General features: G+C 31.0%; 1 protein-coding gene across 6 annotated transcripts in view; it reads right to left on the reverse strand.

Moving 5' to 3' along the window:
- Nucleotides 1–2,419: 2,419 nt before the first annotated feature.
- The window catches only part of LOC134706880 (rho GTPase-activating protein 12-like), a 36,348-nt gene continuing 11,086 nt past the window's right edge, over nt 2,420–27,681 (reverse strand). For 2 of the 6 annotated variants that reach the window (XM_063566220.1, XM_063566219.1), the window contains 13 exons: nt 23,517–23,597; nt 22,846–23,085; nt 20,983–21,021; nt 19,232–19,290; nt 17,792–17,975; nt 15,665–15,763; nt 14,379–14,478; nt 12,305–12,430; nt 11,483–11,581; nt 9,572–9,649; nt 9,084–9,212; nt 5,062–5,167; nt 2,420–4,061 (listed from right to left, as the gene is read on the reverse strand). In XM_063566220.1, the coding sequence (XP_063422290.1) occupies nt 3,887–4,061; nt 5,062–5,167; nt 9,084–9,212; nt 9,572–9,649; nt 11,483–11,581; nt 12,305–12,430; nt 14,379–14,478; nt 15,665–15,763; nt 17,792–17,975; nt 19,232–19,290; nt 20,983–21,021; nt 22,846–23,085; nt 23,517–23,597 (1,515 nt within the window). In that variant the 3' untranslated portion in view covers nt 2,420–3,886. The remainder of the gene's footprint in view (nt 4,062–5,061; nt 5,168–9,083; nt 9,213–9,571; nt 9,650–11,482; nt 11,582–12,304; nt 12,431–14,378; nt 14,479–15,664; nt 15,764–17,791; nt 17,976–19,231; nt 19,291–20,982; nt 21,022–22,845; nt 23,086–23,516; nt 23,598–27,681) is intronic. The other 4 variants (XM_063566222.1, XM_063566224.1, XM_063566221.1 and 1 more) reach the window with 4 other exon arrangements.

Here is a 27,681-nt window from a genome sequence, read left to right on the forward strand (position 1 = left end):
ATACCTTGTTGACACTTTACCTTTTTAAAAACCTGAAATTTACCCTTGTTAGTACCAATGACAGTTTTATTTTCATTTTGGACAAATGAATGGATGCTTAAAATTTAGCTGGCAATCTTCCTTCTATAATCAAGATGAAAACATAACAATAAAGCAATATGAATATATGTACTGCTTTTCATAAGATTAGAAAAAGTTTTAAGGTTGATTGGATCTTTCCTCTATCTATGATTGTATAAATGGAGAAAACAATTCAGGTTCAGATCTGTTTAGAAAACAAGAATGCTAGTCAATCGTAAGACTTTCCATCTCAAAGATGAAAATTCATTTCATTAAAAAAAGATTTTTTTTAATTAATTTTTTATTTCACCCTACCAATATGATGCGGAGATAGCTTGAATACTTAAATTTTATCAAGGAATGGACAGTTAATTGATATGTTTTGTTTTACAGCTTAAAACCAGATGCTCCGCAGGGCGTAGCTTTATACGACCGCAGAGGTTGAACCCTGAACAGTTGGGGCAAGTATGGACACAACATTCAAGCTGGATTCCGCTCTAAATTTGGATTGTGATTAAATAGTTGACACAGCATAGGTTTCTGACACAGAATGAATGTATTCAAATGAACTTAAAATTTTTGTTTTCTCTTAGAGCAATTCACTATGCTGTTGAATATTAATCCTCTCAAAAAAATGTTTGAAGAAATTTTCTTTTTATTTATGAAATTTCAAATGAGAAAAATTGAACCCAATTTTTTAATCTCATCCCCCTTTCCCTTATTCCAAAACTAATTTCAATTAAAATATTCTAATGGAGTTTGCAACGATTACTACTCATTTAAATACATCATAAAATATTAAGATGTAAAAAAACTGCTTGTTATCACTGAATGGTAAAGATTATTTAAATTTATCAGTTGGTAGTAAAAAGTGAATATACATTGTATATTGTATATAACAAAGATTTAAGTTGATTCTGGACAAAGAAAGATAACTCCAATTAAAAAAAATTCTTGCAGATATTTCTTGCTTACTATACTGGACAAAGAAAGATAACTCTTAATTAAAAAAAAATTTGCTATTTCACAATATTGTGAAATTAGATATATCTTGCCATTGCAAAATACTGTGCAATTGAAAAGACTTGCTATTGCACAATACTTAATATAATAATTTTAGATCCTGATTTGGACCAACTTGAAAACTGGGCCCATAATCAAAAATCTAAGTACATGTTTAGATTCAGCATATCAAAGAGGCCCAAGAATTTAATTTTTGTTAAAATCAAACTTAGTTTAATTTTGGACCCTTTGCACTTTAATTAAAACCAATTTTAAAACTGGACCAAAAATTAAGAATCTACATACACAGTTAGATTTGGCATATCAAAGAACCCCAATTATTCAATTTTTGATGAAATTAAACAATGTTTAATTTTGGACCTCGATTTGGGCCAACTTGAAAACTGGGCCAATAATCAAAAATCTAAGTACATTTTTAGATTCAGCATATCAAAGAACCCCAAGGTTTCAATTTTTGTTAAAATCAAACTAAGTTTAATTTTGGACCCTTTGGACCTTAATGTAGACCAATTTGAAAACGGGACCAAAAATTAAGAATCTACATACACAGTTAGATTCGGCATATTAAAGAACCCCAATTATTCACTTTTGATGAAATCAAACAAAGTTTAATTTTGGACCCTTTGGGCCCCTTTTTCCTTAACTGTTGGGACCAAAACTCCCAAAATTAATACCAACCTTCCTTTTATAGTCATAAACCTTGTGTTTAAATTTCATAGATTTCTATTTACTTATACTAACGCTATGGTGCGAAAACCAAGAACAATGCTTATTTGGGTCCTTTTTTGGCCACTAATTCCTAAACTGTTAGGACCGAAACTCCCAAAATCAAAACCAACCTTCCTTTTGTGGTCATAAACATTGTGTTTAAATTTCATTGATTTCTATTTACTTTAACTAAAGTTATTGTGCGAAAACCAAGAATAATGCTTATTTGGGCCCTTTTTTGGCCCCTAATTCCTAAACTGTTGAAACCAAAACTCCCAAAATCAATCCCAACCTTTCTTTTGTGGTCATAAACCTTGTGTCAAAATTTCATAGATTTCTATTAACTTAAACTAAAGTTATAGTGCGAAAACCAAGAAAATGCTTATTTGGGCCCTTTTTGGCCCCTAATTCCTAAAATGTTGGGACCAAAACTCCCAAAATCAATACCAGCCTTCCTTTTATGGTCATGAACCTTGTGTTAAAATTTCATAGATTTATATTCTCTTTTACTAAAGTTAGAGTGCGAAAACTAAAAGTATTCGGACGACGACGACGACGACGACGACGACGACGCCAACGTGATAGCAATATACGACGAAAATTTTTTCAAAATTTGCAGTCGTATAAAAACGGTTGGATGATTTGAATTTCTGTTTTAATTTTCTATTAACACATTATAAGATCTAACTTCTCATGTTTTCTCAAAATTCTTGTCTTGCGTTTTCTTTCTGATCACACTAGTTGGTTTTCCCATATATCATCTTTACAAAATTTGACAATTTTAACAATCTTTAAAGTGAAAAAAGCTCCATGACCTTTACCTTTTAAAATGTTTTTTTTTCAAAATGGCAAGATATGAACACGTCTTAGCAAAGTATTAAAAAATTCTATGGTTTTCAATCTATTTTAAAAGGCTAATAAAGTAAGTCTGAAGGGAGACTTTTCAGTCTTGACACAAAAATTGGGATTCTTAATCGATGAAAACAGTATATATATTCATGTCTGCATAACTTCTTCCTGATATGAACATGTATGAAAAATCAAAAATTCTAAGTCAACTAACATACTAAGGAAAAACCTACACTGCTTATAACTGCAGCACACACACACACACAATAGTACATATCTTTGTATGATATAACATGATTGATAAAATTCATAGTAAATTCAACAACAAAATTAACAAATATATAAACAAAATTAAACCATCAACATGGGCACCATCAGAAAAAATGAACCAGCATACCAAAAATTCAAAAATGTATGCAATATAATATATTTGTTACTTATAGCATTGTAAGCAAAGCTCTTCCTCAATCTCATTAACAGCAAAGAAACGTTTCATTAGCACTCATCTAAGTATTAGAATAATGCTTAAACTTTAAACTAACCCTCTACAGCCATAATTTTAAAAAAAAACGTGTGTTACAGGTTACCTACTGAAAAAATATGTAGGATCATTTTTTTTAATTGATCAGCAAACCCAGGAAATATTACAGATTCTGATTTGGTTTCACTTTCAGCTACATTTTCAATTAAGCCATTTGTAGAAGCCTTTTTTTGTCATTCAGATAGTTTTAGTTGATTTTTAATTGTTGACAATTTCAGAATTCAGGTCAGCGATTATACTCCAAAAAAAACTATCACTGTCAAGAATAATACCTGTGAAAACATTATTTGCCCAATTTTCAGTGAAAAATCCAGGTTGCTCAGGATGCAGTAAACACCATTTATTATTGTTAGTTGCTGTGAACTAGATACCAAATATTACAAATTTAATCCTTAAATCCAATACATCACTAAAGAGTGCATTTTTAACGTTAATTCCATAGATCACACAGTATGTACTTATCTGGACTGGAATGTTCTCATTTATATGTATCTGTTTCAATAACACCTTAAAGCATTAATACATTAAAATAAGGCTTCAGTATAAATTTAAAGCACATAACAAACTTGGGTACTTCAAATAATATTTCTTCTTTGCTATCATTGAATAATGCTATAAAAAGGTTAGACTTTTCTTCCATACACACATTTACTCTATACTTTGTAGATTGTCCCTGAATATCAATCAAATATAACCTTTCTACTTTCACCTGAAGATGGCCTTACTTTCTAACAAACAATATTCAACGATTTTACTTTGGTAAACCATGTTCGTAGCTATACAGTGATTATTTTCATGTTGTGGCCAGATCAACGTTGGACCAAATACAATGGCAATATTCTGTACTTCCATCCGATTTTCTTTACTCAATTCTGTCACCCTAAAATTTCAAAAATAATAATATCATTCATTAAGACAATTCAGAAACTTTAATATTTTTTAAAAATTATTCACAAATGATCCTCTTATATACCCAGTAGTCGTATGCCAAAACAGGCATTTTAAGTAGTCATGATTGGTACTTGAAATATACTTGTACATATAATGTATGATAGAATACAATAAACATTCACTTTATAATATCAAAATGTTTCGCACAATGATTTACATCTATTAATAACAAGAGTGCACATGCTCAAAGTCAGGCCTGTCCTACTTATCATTAAATTTATGTTGAAAGTCTGTAATATGAAGGTATTACAAAAAGTATCAAATAAACTTAACATTATCAATGTTCTTTTAGGTCAAAATTATTATATACACCAAATAAACTTGACATGTTTCTTTTTATAGTATCTGATAATCTGACAAATTCATAATAAATTTTGTCTATCAAAAGGTAGTGCACATGCTCAAAGTCAGGCCTGTCCTACTTATCATTAAATTTATGTTGAAAGTCTGTAATATGAAGGTTTTACAAAAAGTATCAAATAAACTTAACATTATCAATGTTCTTTTAGGTCAAAATTATTATATACACCAAATAAACTTGACATGTTTCTTTTGATAGTATCTGATAATCTGACAAATTCATAACAAATTTTGTCTATCAAAAGGTTTGTAAGAAATTATCTGACAAGGACAATTAAGACTGATTGGGCAATGAATTCTGGTGACCTATACAACAGATTAGTAATCACAACTGAAAAGGTTAGATGTCACAGTGTAAAAGGATTGTTGTCTGTCATCAATAAGCCAAGTGTTACAATATGCACAAAAATAAAAAGTAATGCAATTTCAGGAAGTGCAGCAAAAACCCAAAATCATATCAAATTCATGTGGTCTAACAATTCCAATAATAGCACTTTCATATTGTAGACAATCCTATAAACATTGCAGAAATTTCTGATTTTGTGTAGTCACAAAAAACGTATACTTACTTTAACAGATGAGTACAAAGACATTTAAACGTTTCAAAATTACATTTAGGTAAACTGTGTATATTTTCTCTAAATATCTTCAGCCGTTCTGCAGTAGATTCTCTTGCTGAAAAGTGTAAAAAAGACCTGTTATTGCAGAGATATATATTTTCTATATACTGTACCTTTTGCATGAAAGATCAATATTAATTAAGAGCTATCATAAGACTAACTATTATAAGTTATATGGTTCGCTACTGACCCCCTACAAATCCATAGAGGGTTAGTAAAATCTATAGGGGTAAGGCTGTAGGCCTACAGTCTCATTGGGGGCCGCCATGTGACTGTGTTAAACCAATCACAATGTGATAATTTACCCGCAGTGCAAAAAATTAACCTAGTTTTTTTCAGAACAAGATCTACTGTGTGCATGAAAGATTATTGGAAACTGCAAAAGTAATACAACAAAGGTATTATGAGAAAACGAATTTAAATGAACACTCAAACTCCATACAATCAATAATTTAGGTAAGAATATTCTGCATCTAGAAAACAGTATGTATATTTGATTGATTGATTGGTGTTTAGCACCACTTTCAGCACTATTGCCCTATTTTATGGTGGTTAGTTTTTATGTTATGATATGAAAGTACCAGATATATTCTGTAAAAGAAAAATGAACACAGAATGTAATCATATGATAAATATTAAATGTTGACATTCCTTTAGACAAAGACTTAATTGGTTTTGACCAATTCTGTTACATACTTTTGATAAAACTGCCTAAAACATTAACTGGTACAACAAATGATGTTAATGAAAATTTTAAAGTGCTTGAAATCCAATTAATACATTGCACTCTGGGAAGACTTTTTTCTGGTCTAATCGTTTACAAGAGGCTCTCAATCTGAATCGCTCACCTTAATTTTTTTGGTTAAATCTCTCATCAATGATTATTTTGGCTTTTCAATTTATTTAAATGTTCTTTGAATCGTCCTATTTTCTTCAAAAGCCAAAAAAAAATAATCATTTTCTCCTATGTTCTATTTTAGCCATAGGAGCTATGTTTCTTGAAATACAAGGAAATCAAATATAACCAGATGCTCCGCAGGGCGTAGCTTTATACGACCGCAGAGGTTGAACCCTGAACGGTTGGGGCAAGTATGGACACAACATTCAAGCTGGATTCAGCTCTAAATTTGGATTGTGATTAAATAGTTGACACAGCATAGGTTTCTGACACAGAATGAATGTGTTCTAATGAACTTTAAATTTTTTTTTATCTTAGAGCAATTCACTATGCTGTTGAATATTAATCCTCTCAAAAAAATGTTTGAAGAAATTTTCTTTTTCTTTATGAAATTTCAAATGAGAAAAATTGAACCAAATTTTTTTAATCGCATCCCCCTTTCCCTTATTCCAAAACTAATCTCAATTAAACTTTCTAATGGAGTTTGCAACAATAACTACTCATTTAAATACATCATAAAATATTAAGATGTAAAAAAAACTGCTTCTTATCACTGAATGGTAAAGATTATTTTAATTTATCAGTTGGTAGTAAAAAGTGAATATACATTGTATATTGTATATAACAAAGATTTAAGTTGATTCTGGACAAAGAAAGATAACTCCAATAAATAAAAAATCTTGCTATTGCACAATATTGTGAAATTAGATATTTCTTGCTTACTATTCTGGACAAAGAAAGATAACTCTTATTTTTAAAAAAAATGCTATTTCACAATATTGTGCAATTAGATATTTATTGCCATTGCGCAATACTGTGCAATTGAAAAGACTTGCTATTGCACAATACTTAATATAATAATTTAAGATCCTGATTTGGACCAACTTGAAAACTGGGCCCATAATCAAAAATCTAAGTACATGTTTGGATTCAGCATATCAAAGAACCCCAAGATTTCAATTTTTGTTAATATCAAACTAAGTTTAATTTTGGACCCTTTGGACTTTAATGTAGACCAATTTGAAAACAGGACCAAAAATGAAGAATCTACATACACAGTTAGATTTAGCATATCAAAGAACCCCATTTATTCAATTTTTGATGAAATCAAACAAAGTTTAATTTTGGACCCGGATTTGGACCAACTTGAAAACTGAGCCAATAATCAAGAATCTAAGTACATTTTTAGATTCGGCATATCAAAGAACCCAACCGATTCATTTTTTGTCAAAATCAAACTAAGTTTAATTTTGGACCCTTTGGACCTTAATGTAGACCAATTTGAAAACGGGACCAAAAGTTAAGAATCTACATACACAGTTACATTCAGCATATCAAAGAACCCCAATTATTCAATTTTGATGAAATCAAACAAAGTTTAATTTTGGACCCTTTGGGTCCCTTTTTCCTAAACTGTTGGGACCAAAACTCCCAAAATCAATACCAACCTTCCTTTTATGGTCATAAACCTTGTGTTTAAATTTCATAGATTTCTATTTACTTTTACTAACATTATGGTGCAAAAACCAAGAAAAATGCTTTTTTGTGTCCCTTTTTGGCCCCTTATTCCTAAACTGTTGGGACCTTAACTCCCAAAATCAATACCAACCTTCCTTTTGTGGTCATAAACATTGTGTTTAAATTTCATTGATTTCTATTGACTTAAACTAAAGTTATTGTGCGAAAAACCAAGAATAATGCTTATTTGGGCCCTTTTTTGGCCCCTAATTCCTAAACTGTTGTAAACAAAACTCCCAAAATCAATTCCAACCTTTCTTTTGTGGTCATAAACCTTGTGTCAAAATTTCATAGATTTCTATTCACTTTTACTAAAGTTAGAGTGCGAAAACTAAAAGTATTCGGACGACGACGACGACGACGACGACGCCAACGACGACGACGCCAACGTGATAGCAATATACGACGAAATTTTTTTCAAAATTTGCGGTCGTATAAAAATTATACTAGATACTCTGAAACTCATTTAGCCAAAGTTTGGCTGAAATTGATACAGCAGTTTCAAAGGAGAAGATTTTTTAAAGTAAGTCAACATGATGAACAAATTGTGAAAAAAGTCTTTAAAGAGCAATAACTCAATTGACAATTTTGGTCAAATTGACTTATTTGTAGATCTTACTTTGCTTAACATCTTTGCCATTAACAGTTTATCTGTATCTATAATAATATTCAAGATAATAACCAAAAACTGCAAAATTTCTTTAAAATCATCAATTCAGGGGCATTATACCTGAAAAACCAGTTACCTAATTTCAGGACAGGTAGACCTTGACCTAATAAATACTTTAACTTTCTTGTCTTATTTGGTCTAAATGCTGGAGTTTTTGAGATATAAGCCAAAAACTGCATTTTACCCTGTGTTCTATTTTTAGCCATGACGGCAATGTTTTTTGACGAAATAGAAAATAAAACACAAACTTTTATTTTATACACCCTACTGATCATTCAGTTGAAGTTTGGTTGAATTTGGTTGAGTAGTTTTAGAGGAGAAGATTTTTTAAAGTTAGCAAATATGATGGGGTCAATTGACAATTTTGGTCATATTACCTTATTTGTAGATTTTACTTTGCTGATAATTTTTGCTGTTTACAGTTTATTTTTATCTACAATAATATTCAAGATAATGACCAAAAACTGCAAAATTTCCTTAAAATTACCAATTAAGTGGCAGCAACCCAACAATGGGTTGTTTGATTCATCTGAAAATTTCAGGGCTGATAGATATTGACCTAATGAACATTTTACACCATGTTAGATTTGCTCTAAATGCTTTCGTTTTTGAGATATAAGCCAAAAACTGCATTTGACCCCTATGTTCTATTTTAAGTAACAGCGGCCATGTTTTTTGACGGATCAAAAATCGAAGCACAAACTTTGTGCAGGATAATCTAAGGAACAATCATGCTAAGTTTCATCCAAATCCATTCAGTAGTTTCAGAGGAGAAGATGTTTGAAAATTTGTTAACGACGACAGCCGATGACGGACGCCAAGTGATGAGAAAAGCTCACATTTCCTTTTAGGAAAGGTGAGCTAACAATAGAGAGATACACTTACTTAATGCTGGAACAGCTTTATCAAATAAATTGAAAGTAAGTAATGGTTCCTTCAATTCTCTGAAGAATAGTTTGAGAGCACCGGTTAATGTAAAAACATCCCATTCCTTACAATCAAGGTCATATTTATCTACAATATAAAATTATTATGAGGTTAATATTCAATAGGAATTTTACTTAACAAAATCACATTTCCATTTCCAGATTATGTGTCTATAGTTTTTATATAAATTAGTTTGTAAATAAGCCACATTCTCTTTATGTCTGTGCCAAATCAAGAGGCTGTAGTTAAGTGGTTGCTGTTTGTTTATATCTGGCTTTTTTTTTTTTTTTTTTTTTACCCTATTATGTGGATATTTATTTTCAATGAAAAGACTATTCTGTGTAGTTTAACTAGGATTACAGGTGCAATATGGTAAAAGATACAGTTCTATAATCTATTCACGGTCTATGGTACCATGCTGAAGTTAATGTCTACATATACTATACCTTGATCCACCTGACATCTAAGTTTCTGTATTGTAGCCTGATTACCACTTATTCTATATATACCATCATGTTCTAACCCTAATTAATAAAACAGGAATCATTAAACAATTCTTTATGATCAAAACTATCTAAAGCTATGATATAGGTTCAAATATATTAATCAAACCTTAAATCTTAAACAAATGTACCACATGCTTTTCGAAGTACAGTCAAACTTGCAGTTATTTGAAAACAGTAATATTTGTATATAATATTACAAAACTTAAAACATATTACAGTAAATTATAATTAATATAATTTATCATGTACCACTGTTGAAATTTGCAGTATAGCAATGTCTGTGTAAATCACCAAAGGACCTATATCCTTCTTCAGAAAATGAATATCCAAATAAAATGTGTTAAAAAGTCTTCACTAACATATTGAAAAAAGTCAGAAATAATTTTCATGTATTCTGGAATTGTTTAATAAGAACCAGGGCTCACGCTACCAGGCGAAATGGGCGAAGAAGTCGCTTTTCCGACCGTCACTTCGCTTTCCCCGACCCCCAAAAGCGAAAAGAAGTCGCCCTGTTCTTGACGATACTCGCTTTCAGTCGCTTCTGTCATCGGACATTTTCAATTTTTACCAAGTTGATGAAACATCAATTTTTAATTGATATTAAAGAAATTTAGACATAAACGATTCATTATCTTAAGAAAAGAGGTTGAAGCATTGTCTTTGAAGTCTGTAGCAGGTTATTTGATAAAAATACAACTTGTTATCACTTCGTTCATTTCCGCTTGTTCCGGTGCTTGTTACTCGAAAACGTACATCAACCTATATTTCGGCGGCAAATTAAGTTTGTTTCTTCATTTAAACGTGATACAAGTTGCCTCCAGTAAGTCTTTAATCCATTTATTGCATTATAAACGTTATGTTCCCTTCCAAATAACTTGTCAATCATCGTTTATTTTTGTAAATTTTCTTGCATTCGTCCGCCATTGACCGATTTCTAAACTACGGATCTCAACCGGACCAGCTATGACCGAAATCCGTACTTTTACAATAATTACTACGGACGCTTGGATGGAACAGCTGACAGAAGAATATTGATTCCAAAGGGGAAATTTACGTATTCTACACAAATTAAAAGACTTTTGGTTACATCTAATTGATTGGTGTATATAGTTCTCTATATTTTTTATGGATTGTTTCAAACTATTGATTAAAGTTGTTTAACTCTGAGACTATCATGACTATTATACTATTATCAATATATTATGGCCCAGCTTAATAACTTTTATTTTTTTTTATGAAAAACACTGATTTTCATACACAAGATAGTCATGATAGTTTTGAATTAAATTGTAATTGAAATATTATAATTTCTTTACCTTTTTAAGATAAAAAAATATTTTTTTTAGTGCTAGATACTAAATATTTAATTGGTAGTTTCTCACAAGAACCTGAGTAAAACTTAACAACTTTTAATTTGAAATGTTGCTTTAATTGTATACTCAGATATGAATTGAACATTATAAAAAGAACATTATTTACATATGACCCTTTATACTATACATGCTATAGTATAATCCAAACATTGTAGCGCACCGCGCGAAAGAGCACTTCTCTTTCAAATCTCACCACTTCTCCATATCAGTTTCAAAAAGAGAAGTCACTTCTCCCTATAATTCTGAAGTAGTGTGAGCCCTGAAGAACTACTGTAGAAACATTAATTTCGTGGTTTTGTCTCTATATAAGATATCATGGGGATTTAATTTGGTGGTTTTTATTAATTGGAAATGATATTATATGAAAGTTAAATTTTTTTGTGTTTTTTTATTTAATGAATAAATTCTTTCCACAAAATAAACAAAATTAAATCCTCTACGAAAATTTCAGCTTTAACAGTATATATTTTCCCATTACCTCTTTTTTCTATAGCGGCCACACATTTTACGACAAACTTTGGTATCTTTGCTTTCTCTCTATCACATATCATCTTTAATTCACCACCAAACATAGCATCTGAAATGAATATCATCTATTGATTAATATTTCTTGGGAAATATTACCTGGAATTTATTAACCTTTAATTTTATCAGAATCCCATTAATGAAATATAGTTTGTTTTCATGGTAATAGACATTTTAAATGAATGATTTTCAAGAATAGTTGGTGTGCAACTTATTAAAATGTGAGTGCACAAACTGGCATAAACTTGGGAGAATCATGTGGCACATACAACGTATAAAGTTATCTCAAGAAAAATACATCATTAATTTAAAACTACAGAAGAGCATTTTGAAACATATATTTCAGGTACAAAAAGAAAAAAAGCAAGAATGTGGCCATAGTACATGGATGTCACACATGCACTATCCTTTTCCATGTTCAGTGAACCTTGAAATTGGGATCAAAACTCTTAATTTGGCATTAAAATTTGAAATATCATACCATTGGGAAAATGTGTACTAAGTTTAAAGTTGATTAGACTTCAACTTCATCAAAAACTAACGTGACCAAACCTTAACCTGAAGCTGAACAAGATTATATGAAGATTAACTTTACCTTTATATGATATGTGATATGATATGAATGAAAATATTCATTTTTGCTAAAAGAAAGTCATTATTGATTGAAATAATATGACTTAATATCAGGAAGAAAATGGTCCATATTCAGTAACTGCAGAAAGACTGTACCCCAATTTGTATTTAGAGAAAACAAGTTTAACAAACGTATACCCACCTTTTATAATTCCTTTCTGTTCCAATAATTCCTTAGATGGTCGTTTAGAGAAAAATTTCTGTAACCATTTAGTTTGTGACTTTTCTAAACTATTATCAGTATTAGATGGAGTTCTAGAATGGAACACTGAAATATAGAAAAAAAAAACTCAAACCGCTTCATTCAGATTTTCTAGCATTTCAATAAAAATTAAATAAGTCATATAAATAAACATACAGCTACTGCTTATTGTTAAAACATTCCACAAAGACATACAAGGCAAAACGGTAAGCACACTCAAATTGCTTTTTAAATTTAAAGTAAATTCCAAATACTAATTTATAGTTGGAAATTACACATATTAAAATACCTTCATAGATAGATTTCAAATACTAAGAACAAAGGTAATTAGTCTTTTTTATTTTATGTTGATCGCATTTCATATACAGAACATTTTTAGAAGTCTGAACATCACTTCTAGTATATTAGTGGCAGGCAATCATCTTGGGAAAACATATCTACATTATCTAGATTATTTTACTTGTGCCTTTCTACTTGAGCCTCTATAACATTGTACATTTATCTAGTATTATTATCATTCACTACCACATACATGTGTTTGCAGTAAGTAAAAAGCTTTCCATTCTTAAAAGCATTCTGCAATTCAACCAATAATTTGCCATTATTTTGATCAAGCCAGTACATAATAAGCTAGAATATCCTAGAATAGCAAAGCCAACCCAGTTCTGTAGTATTAAATATATGAAGCACTAACTTGTTCTATCCTCTATTATTTGACCTAGATTGTGATAATACATATTACAGATATGAATACCTCTGTCACATATCAATTGTCTTCATCTATATACATGTACAATGTTTGTCTTATCAAATACTGTCATATTTTCCTGGATGTCATTTTGCTCTAAGCCACTTTTCATCTGATTAACTTTTGACATTTTATTCGTGAATTCATATACGAGAAGATAACGGCTAAACAATTTTTTGAAAATAGACCATGTTTGAGTTATGTCCTGGATTGGAAATTTTCCTCAATTATGGACACCTTTATGATGTTATTTACCTAATAGAGGGGTCGAGTAAAGCTATCTGGAACATGTATTTATTTCTATTTGTCTTTTCTTCTATGCCATGATTCAGCTGATGGGGGTTAATGTTTTAAACCGTTTTTGACAAAATTTCCTTTACTGCTTTTTATGTACATGTTGAAACATACTGTTTATACATGTAAGCTATCTATTTACTTTTTTTGCAAGGAGAGGCATTCCTTATTTTCCATATAATGAGTATAGCTTATTTCCGAATCCTATTTTAATTATGTACTTATGAATTTATATCTCAATAAGAAACAAAAGATAAAGACAATTGATATAGGTATGGAAGAGAGGATTTCATGCAAGGATTTCATTATAATTGTATAATTTGTCTGTTACAGGGGAAATGTTAGTTTACCCAGTAATCTTTCACTTATCCATGCAGATGATTTATTTGTGATTTGATAGACAGGCCAAGCTATGCCATGCCAACAACTTCATGTAAGGCTGTAAGCTTAACATTGCCATGCACTATCATAGAGATTATTCTTATTTTTAAAACTCTGTTTTTATATCTTTTTGTTCTTATATTTTGCTCATCAACTGCCTAGTTTAGTTGATGAATTGATGTCATCAGAGTCAATATATATCATAACTTAATGTGTACAATGTCCAGTGAAATGCAAGTCAAAGACATGTTCAACAATATTCAGGTGGGAATAAAAAAAATTATGTAGCCTATGCAATTTTCATGTAAAAAGTAAGTTTTTTCATACTTCTTTTTTTTCAATAGACAAGAGTTTAAATCAGAAACGTATAAAACTATCTAAAAAGTAAGAAAAATTATCAAGCTTATTCAATGACAAGTACTGCTTTGATATAACTTATCTGCATGGATAAAAGACAGATTTCAGATTTAGACATTTTAGAGTGGCTTCAGGAATATATTAACTAATTCCCAGGAGAATGGTTATATTCCTGAGTAAAAGTTTATAGAAGCAAGACATAAAAGCCAAAACCATGTCTTGCGGGGCACTAACGTCTTTTAAATGATGTTTTTCGTTTCAGTTTGTCATCATCTTCTTCAGATTCTGGAGGCCCTAAAGAAAATTTTGTCATACCTTCATTTGGTGGATTGCCCTGAAATATAAAAGATAAATAAAGGTTTTTCTCAAGCCTTAAGTATGACTTTATATCAGAATCATGTAAATTGAAGACAAATTAAATAATAACTACCGGTAATATCTTAAAATAACCTCATTACATGATATTGAATTACAATACACTGAGATAACTAAAAAGGCAAAAAATACATCAGAATCAAATAACTTCACTTGCCTGACATCAATACCTAAAGTTATCAGCAGCATAGCAATTATATGTATATAAGTTACCAACTGCAGCACTTTTTAATAATATTACATGAATTTCAAATAAACTATAAAATTACAAATAAAAAAGAGTTATTTCCTTTCAGACTATATTTAGCAAATGAGTTTGAAAGATGAGCTCCTTAGACATACCTGCATGTTGCATTTGATTTGTAAAAATATAGTTCTCTCTTTTAATAAAAATGTATTGTAACTTGAGTATTACAGTGGGAATAACAGTGAAGTAATGATTGATTATTTACTAAAAAAACAAAAACAAATAATATAAAAAAGAAGAAGTGGTATGATTGCTAATGAGACAACTATCCACAAAAGACCAAAATGACACCAACATTAACAACTATAGGTCATCATACTGCCTTCAACAATGAGCAAAGCCCATACCGCATAGTCAGCTAAAAAAGGCCCTGATAAGACAATGTAAAACAATTCAAACGAGAAAACTAACGGTCTTATTTATGTAAAAAAATGAACAAAAAACAAATATGTAACACATAATCAAACGTCAAATAAACATGTTTAACCCCGTCACAATTTTGTGCATGTCCCAAGTGAGGAGCCTCTGGCCTTTGTTAGACTTGTATGATTTTTAATTTTAGTTTCTTGTGTATAATTCGAAGTTTAGTATGACATCCATTATCACGCATCAGGGTGTGGAAGTATCTCACTACATTGAAGACCCATTGGTGGCCTTTGGCTGTTGTCTGCTCTATGGTCGGGTTGTTGTCGCTGTGACATATTCCCATTTCCTTTCTCAATTTTATTAACTAGTTGTACTTTAGAATTTTTGAGATAATAGGACAAGTTATACCTCTCCTCTGTGAATTAGTGGTAGCATGTTCTCCTCAGGTGAGAGGTCATGAGGTTAACCCCATTATAAAGAAAAATCACAGACTTTAAGTCTGAAAAACTGTTATCTTGACAGAGTGACTTACGAATTCATTGATTTTTATTTCCAGCTGTATATGTAACTTCTGAGCGGCTTTGTCATCATCAACTTGTATTAAGTACTGGTCACCATGACTGGTATTCAACTGGTAATAAACAAATTATGTATATGAGCCACTTACAATAATGCATTCCTTATAAGGGGTTACATGAAATAGGGTTATTGCATGAATATTGGGGAATATTGTCCCGAGTAGAATTTGACACGAGCTTGCGATATATGTTCTACGAGGGACAATATTCCCCAATATTCATGCAATAACCCTTTTATTGTATAGCAATATAATATTTAAGGGCATACGATACAGTTACAGAGAAGGTTATGACGTCACTAACGTAATTTGTTATTTTCGCGACATCAAACTGTGACATATCGGGAAAAGATGCATTTTTCGACTGATTTTTATCATTCAAACTGATTTAATTTGAAAACGAGTTCATGGACCCCTATTTTTCAAAACGGCATTTTGTTTCATTTTGCAGGGAGATTATGTGACTCAAATTTTATAAAACTGTAAATAGAGGATTTTTTTTAATTTTGATAAACATGCAGTAAAAATTGACGTTTTTTCCTCAATTCATGAACATTTGATAAATATGAGTTATTTCTGAATAAAAAATTGCATATTTTTTTAGGATATTTATAAAATACAGAAATTACCGATTATTTAACAAAAAACAATTTGGGTTTATCTTTTTTAACAAAAAAGTTATGTCTTTCTTTCAAAAAAGAAATCACGGACTCAAATTTGAATTTTGAGCAAATATACAAAATTTCGACCTCATTTTACTCAAAAAGTAGCACATGAAGGTATGTTTTTTTTTACATATTTGATTTAATCAGGTAAAGAATAGCCTATCTGCAAATTTTCATGAACTTGTAAATACAGGATCAAAACTGTATCGTATGCCCTTAAAAGGAAAAAATGGGTTCAAACTAAGATTTTGCTGTTGATGACGTCATAAATTTTGAAGATTTATTGCACTAGTGCAATATAAGAATTTATTGCATGCTAACTTTTGGTTACTTTCTGTTGGATATATTATATTGCTATACAATAATATCAGTTTATATATTAGTATTTTTCTGTTCTGATTATTTAATAATTATCATTTTTTTTGTAAATTGTATGATTAGGATTTGGACAAATGAATAGTTTTATCTGCATCTGTTGATATATGCATTAATGGTGCCAAAACTTTTATTGATGAAAATAGATTAAGGTGTACTGTTAAAACAACTCATTCTTGCATGCTATTCATTCTTGTGATTTTTATGAGAACAAATTTAACACAAATATAAATCATTTTGAATTTGTCACACTTGTTTTGTTTCAACTCATTTTTAATGTATGTGTTTCCTATGGCCATTTTGTTATTTAACTTATTGAGATGAAAACACCAGGGTTGAGTATTAATAAGAACATACATAATTTGACCTAAAAATGTCTTAAAAGGTTTCAATGCACACCTTTTCTCCTTTTATTAATTCTAAAACTAGTTAGTATTCTTTTATATAAACTAATGTTAATTTGAACAGTACATATATGCAGATGACTTTTTAATATGCTTGTTGGAATGCTGCCTTATGAATGTTTATCATACATCTACTTTTATAAAAAAAAAAATGGGGAATGTCCATGAGACACAGTTGATGCCCCTGCTTGCATATCATATAAAGTCATAAAGGGACATAACTGACTAAATGTAAAAGTGACGCTACCCAAATTTGTACTTGATCTGAGTTTTGATGTTACATAACATTTTAACGAAGCGAACTTAAGTTAGAGAACGGAAACAAACTATTCAGCAATTTATCAATTTGTAAAGGGGCAAAACTCTAGAATGGTTGAAGTGACGCTTCAAAAATTCAAACTTGATCCATATTTTGTGGTTATAAGCATTTTGTATAGATTTATAACATTTGGTTGAGGCAAACTAAAGTCAGAGAACAAAAACCAAATTTGGAATGGACAGATGGATGACCAGGTAGACGTACATACAGAGGAAGTTAAAACTTAATGTCCCATTCGCTTTGATGAACTCAGGAAAAGTTACTATTTAATCAAAATTAAATAAGAAGTACACTGTACTACATGCTATAAATAACTTACAACAAGGACATTGCGTTTACTTGTTACATCTTTCGTTGCTTTTGAAACCTGACAACCTTGCAAAGGGATCATAAAATCTGATTTTCCAAACGGAGATCCTGGCACAGTCTTTGCTGATTTCATGTCTTTGTAGAATACCAAATTAGATGAAGATAATTTAGCATAACAAGTCACCCAGCTTTTCCTAAAATGAACATATTTCATTAATAGCATATTTTAATATCAGCATATAACCACTAGAAAAACAACAAAACTTTATTGGCAGATATAGAATATGGCAGGGTTAAACTTTTTTGTCAGCAGTCAACCCTCCACTTAATTAAGACAGTGATGTAACTGTACAACATAAGAACATACAATTTTTTTTTATTGGAAATGATGGTAACTCATTTAATTGACATTGTGCATCTTCAAAGATGGACATTCTTCACCATTGGGACTGGAATAAAATTTTATGTTTACAGTGTCTTTTCTCTTGTTTGGTTTTTGCCAAAAAACACAAAAAGGGTTATCAAAAATCTTCCTTCCAGGGCATTCCCTGATAAAAATTCTACTCATGATTTCGACAAGACTAACTTAATTGTAGATTTTGTCTTGCTGATTATCTTCCCTATTTAAAATGTCTTAACATTTCTCCTCAGTTTATATAATCTGAACAGGTCCATATATAAAGTATTGACCTCATCAAATGTTATAATTGACAAATAACTTCTCAAAATGTCTTAATAATTCCCTATGTAGCTATGAAGTTAAATTGAGAATGGAAATAGGGAATGTGTCAAAGAGACAACAACCGGACGATAGAACAGACAACAGCAAAAGGTCACTAAAAGGTCTTCAATGCAGCGAGAAATACCCCCACCTGGAGGCGTCCTTCAGCTGGTCCCTAACAAATATATACTAGTTCAGTGATAATGAACGCCATACTAATCTCCAAATTGTACACAAGAAACTAAAATTAAAATAATACAAGACTTACAAAAGCCAGAGGCTCCTGACTTGGGACAGGCGCAAAAATGTGGAGGGGTAAAACATGTTTATGAGATCTCAACCCTCCCCTACACCTCTAACCAATGTAAAAAAGTAAACGCATAACAATACGCACATTAAAATTCAGTTCAAGAGAAGTCCGAACCTGATGTCAGAAGATGTAACAAAAGAAAATAAATAAAATGACAATAATACATAAATAACAACAGACTACTAGCAGTTAACTGACATGCCAGCTCCAGACTTTAATTAAACTGATTGAAAAATTATGTCTTCATCATATGAATATCAGGCGCAATCCTTCCTGTTACGGGTTTAGTACCATACCATCATAACATATATGAGAAGAACATAACCTGTGGCATGCCAACAACTTGTTTTTAAATAAATGTGTTCAGTTCTGATGCAAAGACCCTATAAGTGAATCAATATAAACGCCAAAGTACTTACTTGACCTTTTTATTGCCTTCCAAAATTTTGGCCCTGCTAACTGTTCCTGAAAAAGGTTCCTACAATGGGAATAAACTAAAAATATAGTCTCTGAATTCCTTTTCCAATATATGTCATACTCAAATATACAAAACATTCACCTTATAGCTATTTGCCTTATCGGCGGGCTGACCCGCCACTTGAACTTTTGACGCTTACAACAATTACTTTTCCATTGTGGCGTTAGATATTTTGTTTTATGACGTCAAAATTTTACGGGAACCTGTGTGATATCCAGTAATGGCAGACAAATAGCGATAAGGTGTATTGTTCAATCTTTCATCTTATGTTACATCTTACATGTTATCACTATGCTGATTACATATGTGGAATAATTAATTTATCACCCAATCCAGATTACTTATTTATTATAGGACATGTGCCAAATAATCTGTAAGTACTGCTTTTCCCCTGCTGTATTTTCCTCCATTAGAAAAATTTGAGTTGTTTAATAAAATGAAAGAAGTCTTAATGTTTCTTATAAATTACAGAAATCAAAATATCTTCAGTTTTTTTATTCCATTAAATTTACAATTTACAAACATTAAGACCATACATTACAGATACAGAGGAGGTTATGATGTTATTAACGTCAATATGTGATATGTGATATGTTTGGAAAAGACAAGTTTTTAGACTGATTTGTGCTGTATTTCTGACATGTTGCTTTGTCATTTTGGGATATTTTTTTTTGTTTCACTTGAATTTGGTTTGTAACCTGGATTTTTTTCTTTTAATCGATTTATGACTTTTGAATTGCTGCATACTATTGTTGCCTTTATTTAACTATAAGCTTGAAAAAAAACCAAGTACTATCCAATTCAGCTATCAAATCACTGATGAGTTTTAAAAAAAGATAGATTCACAGCTAAAAAAGCAGATTTTTTCCTAAATTCTGGAAAATCTGATGAAAATCACATGAAATATTTCCAAAAAGTTGTTTCACAAATTTTGAACATATTCAGGTAAAGAAGATAATTGGTATGTTTTCACAAGAGTCAACTTGTGATTATCTTTTGAAATATAAAAGTTAGGTATGTCTGTCCAAAGGATAGACATGCTAAATTTTGGGTAAATGCATAAAATTTTTCCATGGATAACAAAAGGTTGCACATGAGTGTTTTTTTTTTAACTTAGTATACATGTTTGAATTGACTAGGCGAAAAAAAAAAAATTATAAAAAAAAATCAGTTGTAGGATCAAAACTGTATTAAATGCCTTTAACAACTCACAAAAATTGAGTAAAAATTATTTACTTTGGGTTTGTCTACCTTTTAAGGTATCCCACAAACTAACAATAAAAACCTTATTTGCAAATTAATAAAGCATAAAATTAGTTACAAGTTATATAATTCATGAAGGACAGAATAGCAATCTGTGTTCTGATTATACACCTCAAAATTAACTGATATATAATATCACTTGCAGGGACAAAAATCTTAAGTTTAAAACTATGAAATATGTAGTAAAGGTCACCATACAACTCCCTTCAATGATGTAGACAATATTTGGTCAATGAAGTAAAATAAAATATATTAAAAAACTTATACAACTGACTGGACCTAAATATTGCTGCCGAACACATAATGAAGGATAGCTGTATAGCTTTTTCAACACAAATGGAGAGAACCTTGTCGTGCTATATAACTGCCTATTAATAATTGTTTATCAAAGGGAGATAAACCATAAACAACAAGCAAACTACCACTAACCTGCTGGGGTGTGTACGAAGTTTTCTCCGCATTGGAGTCCTATAGTATAAAGAAAAGGTGATCATGCATAATATATATCTTCAAATATTATATACTGCAAGCATATCCTCAATTTTCATAACTTTCTAGGTTGAATTTGATTATTTGAATTCTTACAAAATCAAAATAAAGGTTAATGCTGATAGCATCTCAGTACCACATAACACTTTTATAAGAGAATGGTAAACAAGTTCCAGTATATTTCAAAATCCACTGTTTAAACAACAGGAGCTGGACATAGTACTTTGGTTCTATGTACCTATTTTAACAAATAAGATTTTGCAGTTATCAAATAATTTATTTTAAAATGTGCCTGATATCTCAGCATGTTTTTGTTCTATTATGCTCTGAAGGTATGATTGTATTTCCTGTTCATTTCAGTATGTTTAAATCCAAAATATTCTACCAAATCATTTTAAAAAAAGGAATGAGGCTTCGTATTTTCTTTCATGAAAATCTAGAATTCTTGAGTGGTCAATGCTATTTACTTTATGGCATTCAATGAAGTATGCATAATTTATAATCCAAGCAGATATGTAAGCAAATATTATGTGATAACATTCATATTAAAAGTAAACTTTTCAATTGTTATTATTGACTGCTGATAAACAAATTCATAATTTACTAACATGTTTGTGTCCCTTAGAAATAAACATGCATCATGCATATCATAATGTGCAAAAGCATGCAAAGATTATAGATTTACAACAGACATGTGCAACAAAAAGCATTAAGCAAGGCAATGGCAGTTTGCTTGTTTCTTGTGAGGCAGGGGAAATAAGCATTGCAGACACTAACATACACATAAGGAAAGAAGAAGATTTTGCAGAAGCATTGTACTGAAGAAAGAAAATCAAAAAAAAATATAGGTTTGCCACTGGTCATCAATCTATCAAAAGGGAAAACAAATATTTCATAATGTATACGCTCCTGTTCATTTTACGAAAAAATATAATAAGAAACCCAGATTCTTTAATGTCTTCCTTGTAGCCAAATGTAAATAAAAAGAGAATGTTTCATTGGACACAGATGATGCCCCCACTTGCATATAATATTATAAAGGGACATAACTCAAGAACAACAAATGTTACATCACCCAAATTTGAAACATGATTTGAGTTTTGTGGCAATAAGCATTGTGTTTAATGTCATAACATCTGGCTGACCCAAGCTCAAGTAAGAGAAAGGAACAGAAAAATCAGCAATTCTTTCATTTGTCAAGGGCATAATTCTAAAACGGTAAAAAAGTGACAACACCAAAATTATATCTTGATTTGTATTTTGTTGTTATAAGCAAGGTGTTTAAGTTTCAAAGCATTTGGTTGCAGAAAACTAAAGTTAAAGTAAATAACCAATATCTGGACAAAGTTACATATGGATGGACAAAAGTAATCATTTGCAACCCCTCTGCTACAGCAGGGGCATCAACATATCAACTTTAAACTTAATAAATAGAATAATGCAAGTAAGATTAAAAGCCAAAGCAGTTTAAGAATGCATCTTCAAGCAAATTTAAATTTCAGGAGGTGCAATGCTGAAAAAAGCACTTGCTATTTATTTATTTTTTCTTTCAAAAATTTTTCTTTAAAAAAAACTACTTTTTTTTTATCATAACTAACCCTATATAATGTGGGTTATAACAAAAAAGTAATCATATCTATGTTGTCTGAAGCAGCATTGTACAAATAATCAAGAGTATCTAGCATTCAAAATTGATAAAATTTAAGACAATATGAAATACCAAAATAACAACTGCTACCCAATTCATACAAAGATGGATACCTAGACAACAACCATTGATAACATTAAACATCAAAAACTTACACCACCAGCTTGTGCACTCAAATTGTTTGGCAAAGTCTGTGCCCTTGGTGGAGGGGTTGTTGGAAAATGTGGCGGGGGGGCCTGCTGGAAATTAAGACTACTTTCAATAAACATGGACTTGGCTTTTAAGGAACGTGTAATCAGTGGTGATCTGCCAGTTGTGTTCGATCTTGATGATGACGGGCTTGCTTGAGGACTTGGTAACTCCATTATCACATCCCCATTGGATTTTCTGTTTGTCTGTTGAGGAAGAAAGGTTTGTAAGTAAACACAAAAGCAAACAAAACAAACACAGTTAGCTTATTTTATTTAGTAATTCATGCACGAGGGAAAGAAAATTGTTTTTGAAAACAAAAAAATTGTGATTGAAAGTAAACAGATTTTAATGCATCCTTTTTTACTAGAATAGTGTAAGAAATAATCAGTCTTAACAACAGGTGGATCGTAAAGATAGTAGATGATACTTCAGAATGAAACTTATTAACGATGAAAGGAAAATACAACATATTGCAATCATTTTTTGGTTTAAACACACAAAGGGAATATATTCAAATCAATACCATGTTAAAACATAAATAATATAGACAACATGCAATTTTTGAGAGAGTTAATTTGTTTAAATGCATGTTATTCCGTATTGTTTCTACACTCTGAACCATTATAATCCAAACCTTTGGTAGTTCCCATGCCACTTCAGTACTGCCAACTTTGTAGAAGTATCTTTTACCTTCAGTATTTATACTACTCATCCACTGTAAAACAATAGAAATCATTTATTGAGATTTACCATCATTTGAACTTTCCTAGATTACTGGTATTTGTTTTAAGAATGTTGATTTTGTTTTATTTCTATTACATCCATGCAATAAATGTTAGAAAACAATAAGATCATATACATACAATCGAATAGACCTTTTTATCTATTATGAAATAATATTCGCCTGCACCTGCATACAAGAGCCCCAAGGGTGACTGGGAAATAGAAGTATGGTCACTTGGTCTTCTTCTGACCAGCAGTAAAACACTTGCCAAAGTGGGGCGTCTGTTTTGTTGTGCAGGATGTACAAGTTTACAGCCACATCTAGTCATAATGGGGAGGTTTAATCTGCTGCCTCGTGTTAAGTGAGAGTGCAACACTCTCTGCATGTTAAGAACATTGGCATTAAAATTAGAAGGATCATATCATATGGAACATGTATACTACTTTTCAAGGTGATTGGACTCAACTTCACCAAAAACTACCTTGACTAAAAACTTAAACCTAAAAGGGAACAGATGGCAGAATGGACAGGCGAACTGACTCACAGACTAAACTAGAGGCTCTAAAGAGCCTGTGTCGCTCACCTAGGTATATGTGAATTAAACAAAGGAAGCAGACAGTTCATGACATAATTGTGTTTAGGTGATTGCGATGTGTTTGTACATCTTACTTTACTGAAAATTCTTGCTGCTTACAATTATCTCTATCTATAATGAACTTGTCCGTGTAGTTTCAGTGGAAAATGCTAGTAAAAATTTACAAATTTTATGAAAATTGTTAAAAATTGATTATAAAGGACAATAACTTCTTAGGGGGTCAATTGAACATTTTGGTCATTTTGACTTATTTTTGAGTCTTAAATTGCTGTACACTATTGCTGTTTACAGTTTATCTCTATCTATAATAATATTCAAGATAATAACCAAAAACAGCAAAATTTCCTTAAAATTACCAATTTAGGGGCAGCACTCTAACAACGAGTTGTCCCATTCATCTTTAAATTTCAGGGCAGATAGATCTTGACCAGATAAACAATTTTCCCCCTTGTCAGATTTGCTCTAAATGCTTTGGTTTTTGAGTTATAAGCCAAAAACTGCATTTTACCCCTATGTTCTATTTTTAGCCATGGCGGCCATCTTGGATGGTTGGCCCGGTAAAAAAACACAAACTTTAAATTAGATACACCAATGATGATTGTGGCCAAGTTTGGATTAATTTGGCCCTGTAGTTTCAGAGAAGATTTTTGTAAAAGATCATGGATATTTACGAAAAATGGTTAAAAATTGACTATAAAGGGCAATAACTCCTAAAGGGGTCAACTGATCATTTTGGTCATGTTGACTTATTTGTAAATCTTACTTTGCTGAACATTATTGCTGTTTACAGTTTATCTCCATCTATATTAATATTCAAGACAATAACCAAAAACAGTAAAATTTCCTTAAAATTACCAATTTAGGGGCAGCAACCCAACAATGGGTTGTCTGATTCATCTGAAAATTCAGGGCAGATAGATCTTGACCTGATAAACAATTTCACCCAATGTCAGATTTGCTCTAAATGCTTTGGTTTTTGAGTTATAAGCCAAAAACTGCATTTTACCCCTATGTTCTATTTTTAGCCATGGTGGCCATCTTGGATGGTTGGCCAGGTTAAAAAAACACAAACTTTAAACTAGATACATCAATGATGATTGTGGCCAAGTTTGGTTTAATTTGGCCAAGTAGTTTCAGAGGAGAAGATTTTTGTAAAAGTTAACGCCGGACGACGTACGCCAAGTGATGAGAAAAGCTCACTTGGCCCTTCGGGCCTGGTGAGCTAAAAAGAATAAAGCCCCTAGATGGGGCATAAAAAAGATCTGTTGAAGACCCATAACTCATTTAATAGAATTAGTAGAATCATCATGACTGTAAAAGATGATAAACTATCATGAAAGCAAACAATCCTACTAAATATAAGATATTTCTGTAAAACAGTTTCAGAAGAGTTGCTTTAACAAGGTTTTATTGGGTTATATTAGTCCAAAAAGGTCCCATAACTACAGTAACATCAAATTAATAGCAAGGTCAAGTGATTATGATAACAAATAATCCTAACATGTCTGCAAGCTTTTATTTTCCTATACTGTGGATTCAGTACTATTTATACCAATTTTTTAGGTTTATGTGTGTTTAAATGAACAATGAATTCAAATGTATAACGATTGACATTCTTTCTATATACTTTGTTTGCAGCAAAACAACGAAATCGAATACCCATGAAAAAAAGTAAAATCACAAAAATACTGAACTCAGAGGAAAATCAATTTGGAAAGTCCATAATCACATGGCAAAATAAAAAAAACAAAACGCATCAAAAACGAATGGACAAGAACTGTCATATTTCTGACTTGGTACAGGCATTTTCAAATGTAGAAAATGGTGGATTAAACCTGGTTCTATAGCTCTAACCCTCTCACTTTAATAACAGTCTCATCAAATTCCGCTACATTTACATGATGCGTTAAATAAACAGTCACAATTAATAAAATAGTCAAAATATGGGTACATCGGTCATCATCGTATAACAATTTTAAAAGGAACAATTTAACAGGACACAAAAACATCTACTATCTACGAACACATGGATTGATTTGAGTGTCTGACGTCAGAAAAATTATATATGTCACATAAATTTGTCGTTCAATGTGCATACAAACAATTTTAAAATTTACAAAGGCAATGTACGCATACAGGGTTAAAAAATCAAAATATGTAAGAATAAATTACAGAAATAGACCGAGATTCAAACTAGTCCAAATGTTATACATAGAATTTATGAGAATCCAAAACTTTTAAAAAGAAAAATTTAACAGGACACAAAAACATATATACTATCTACGAACACGTGGATTGATTTGAGTGTCTGACGTCAGAAAAATTATATACGTCACATAAATTTGTCGTTCAATGTGCATACAAACAATTTTAAAATTTACATAGGCAATGTACGCATAAAGGGTTAAAAAATCAAAAATATGTAACAATAAATTACAGAAATAGACCGAGATCAAACTAGTCCAAAAGTTATACATAGAATTTATGAGAATCCAAAAATTGTTAATTCCACTACGCCATTGAATGATTTTGACGTTTGTGGTTCAACGTATAAAGTAATTCATAATAGAAATATATCATAATGACATATTATAGACAAATATCATAATTACAGGATCTTTTAAAGTACAGAGTCGCGTTATAAGCACAAAAGAAATACAAAGAGTCACATATACAAAACAAATCACCAAAAAATGTAATCCAATACAAACACATTGACGAGATGTATAAGTACTGAGCCATGTCAAACGGATATCACACAAAACCATTCAACAGTAAAAGTAATCTTAATAATAGAACAAAAACAAATAAAAGAACAATAAAACATGTTGTTAAGATGATACACAACATCAGTACGTAGAATCTATACATGAAGACCATCGTGTATTATTTGAGAAGTTGATACGGAATATTTATCAACAAGGTCTAGGTACCTTCCGATGAACTTTTTTAGAAAAAGGACGAGACGTTCTTTGACATACCCCTAGTTCATCAACTTTCTACTCAGACACTGATGACGTTTTACAAAGTCTGAGTAGGAGCTGCAAGCTCTTGAATATCGAATAAGTTGGGAAATATATATCCCATATGCAGGTGAAGTTGGTATATTGCTACTAAGGTGGGGGAAATTTATAATTTCAAAATCAAAATCATCTCGTTTGTCATAGATTCTGGTACTGAGATGACTGTGTAAGTCAAATTCAAGATATAAGTCTAAAAATGAGGCGGAGGAAGCCATGTCTGTTGTTTCTTTAATCTCTAGTTCTGGGGGATATATTAATGGAACCCAATCAGAAAAGTTCGGATTGTTTATGGAAAGAACATCATCAATATATCTGAAAGTGAAATTAAATAATCTGGCTTCTTTGATCCTCTTGTTTTTGACAAGTGTCTGGAGGAACTCCGATTCATATGAAAATAAGAAGAGGTCAGCAAGAAGAGGCGCACAGTTTGTTCCCATAGGAATGCCGACAATTTGTT

This window comes from Mytilus trossulus, chromosome 2 (genome assembly GCF_036588685.1).
Source record: "Mytilus trossulus isolate FHL-02 chromosome 2, PNRI_Mtr1.1.1.hap1, whole genome shotgun sequence".
Classification (NCBI taxonomy): Eukaryota; Metazoa; Mollusca; class Bivalvia; order Mytilida; family Mytilidae; genus Mytilus; species Mytilus trossulus.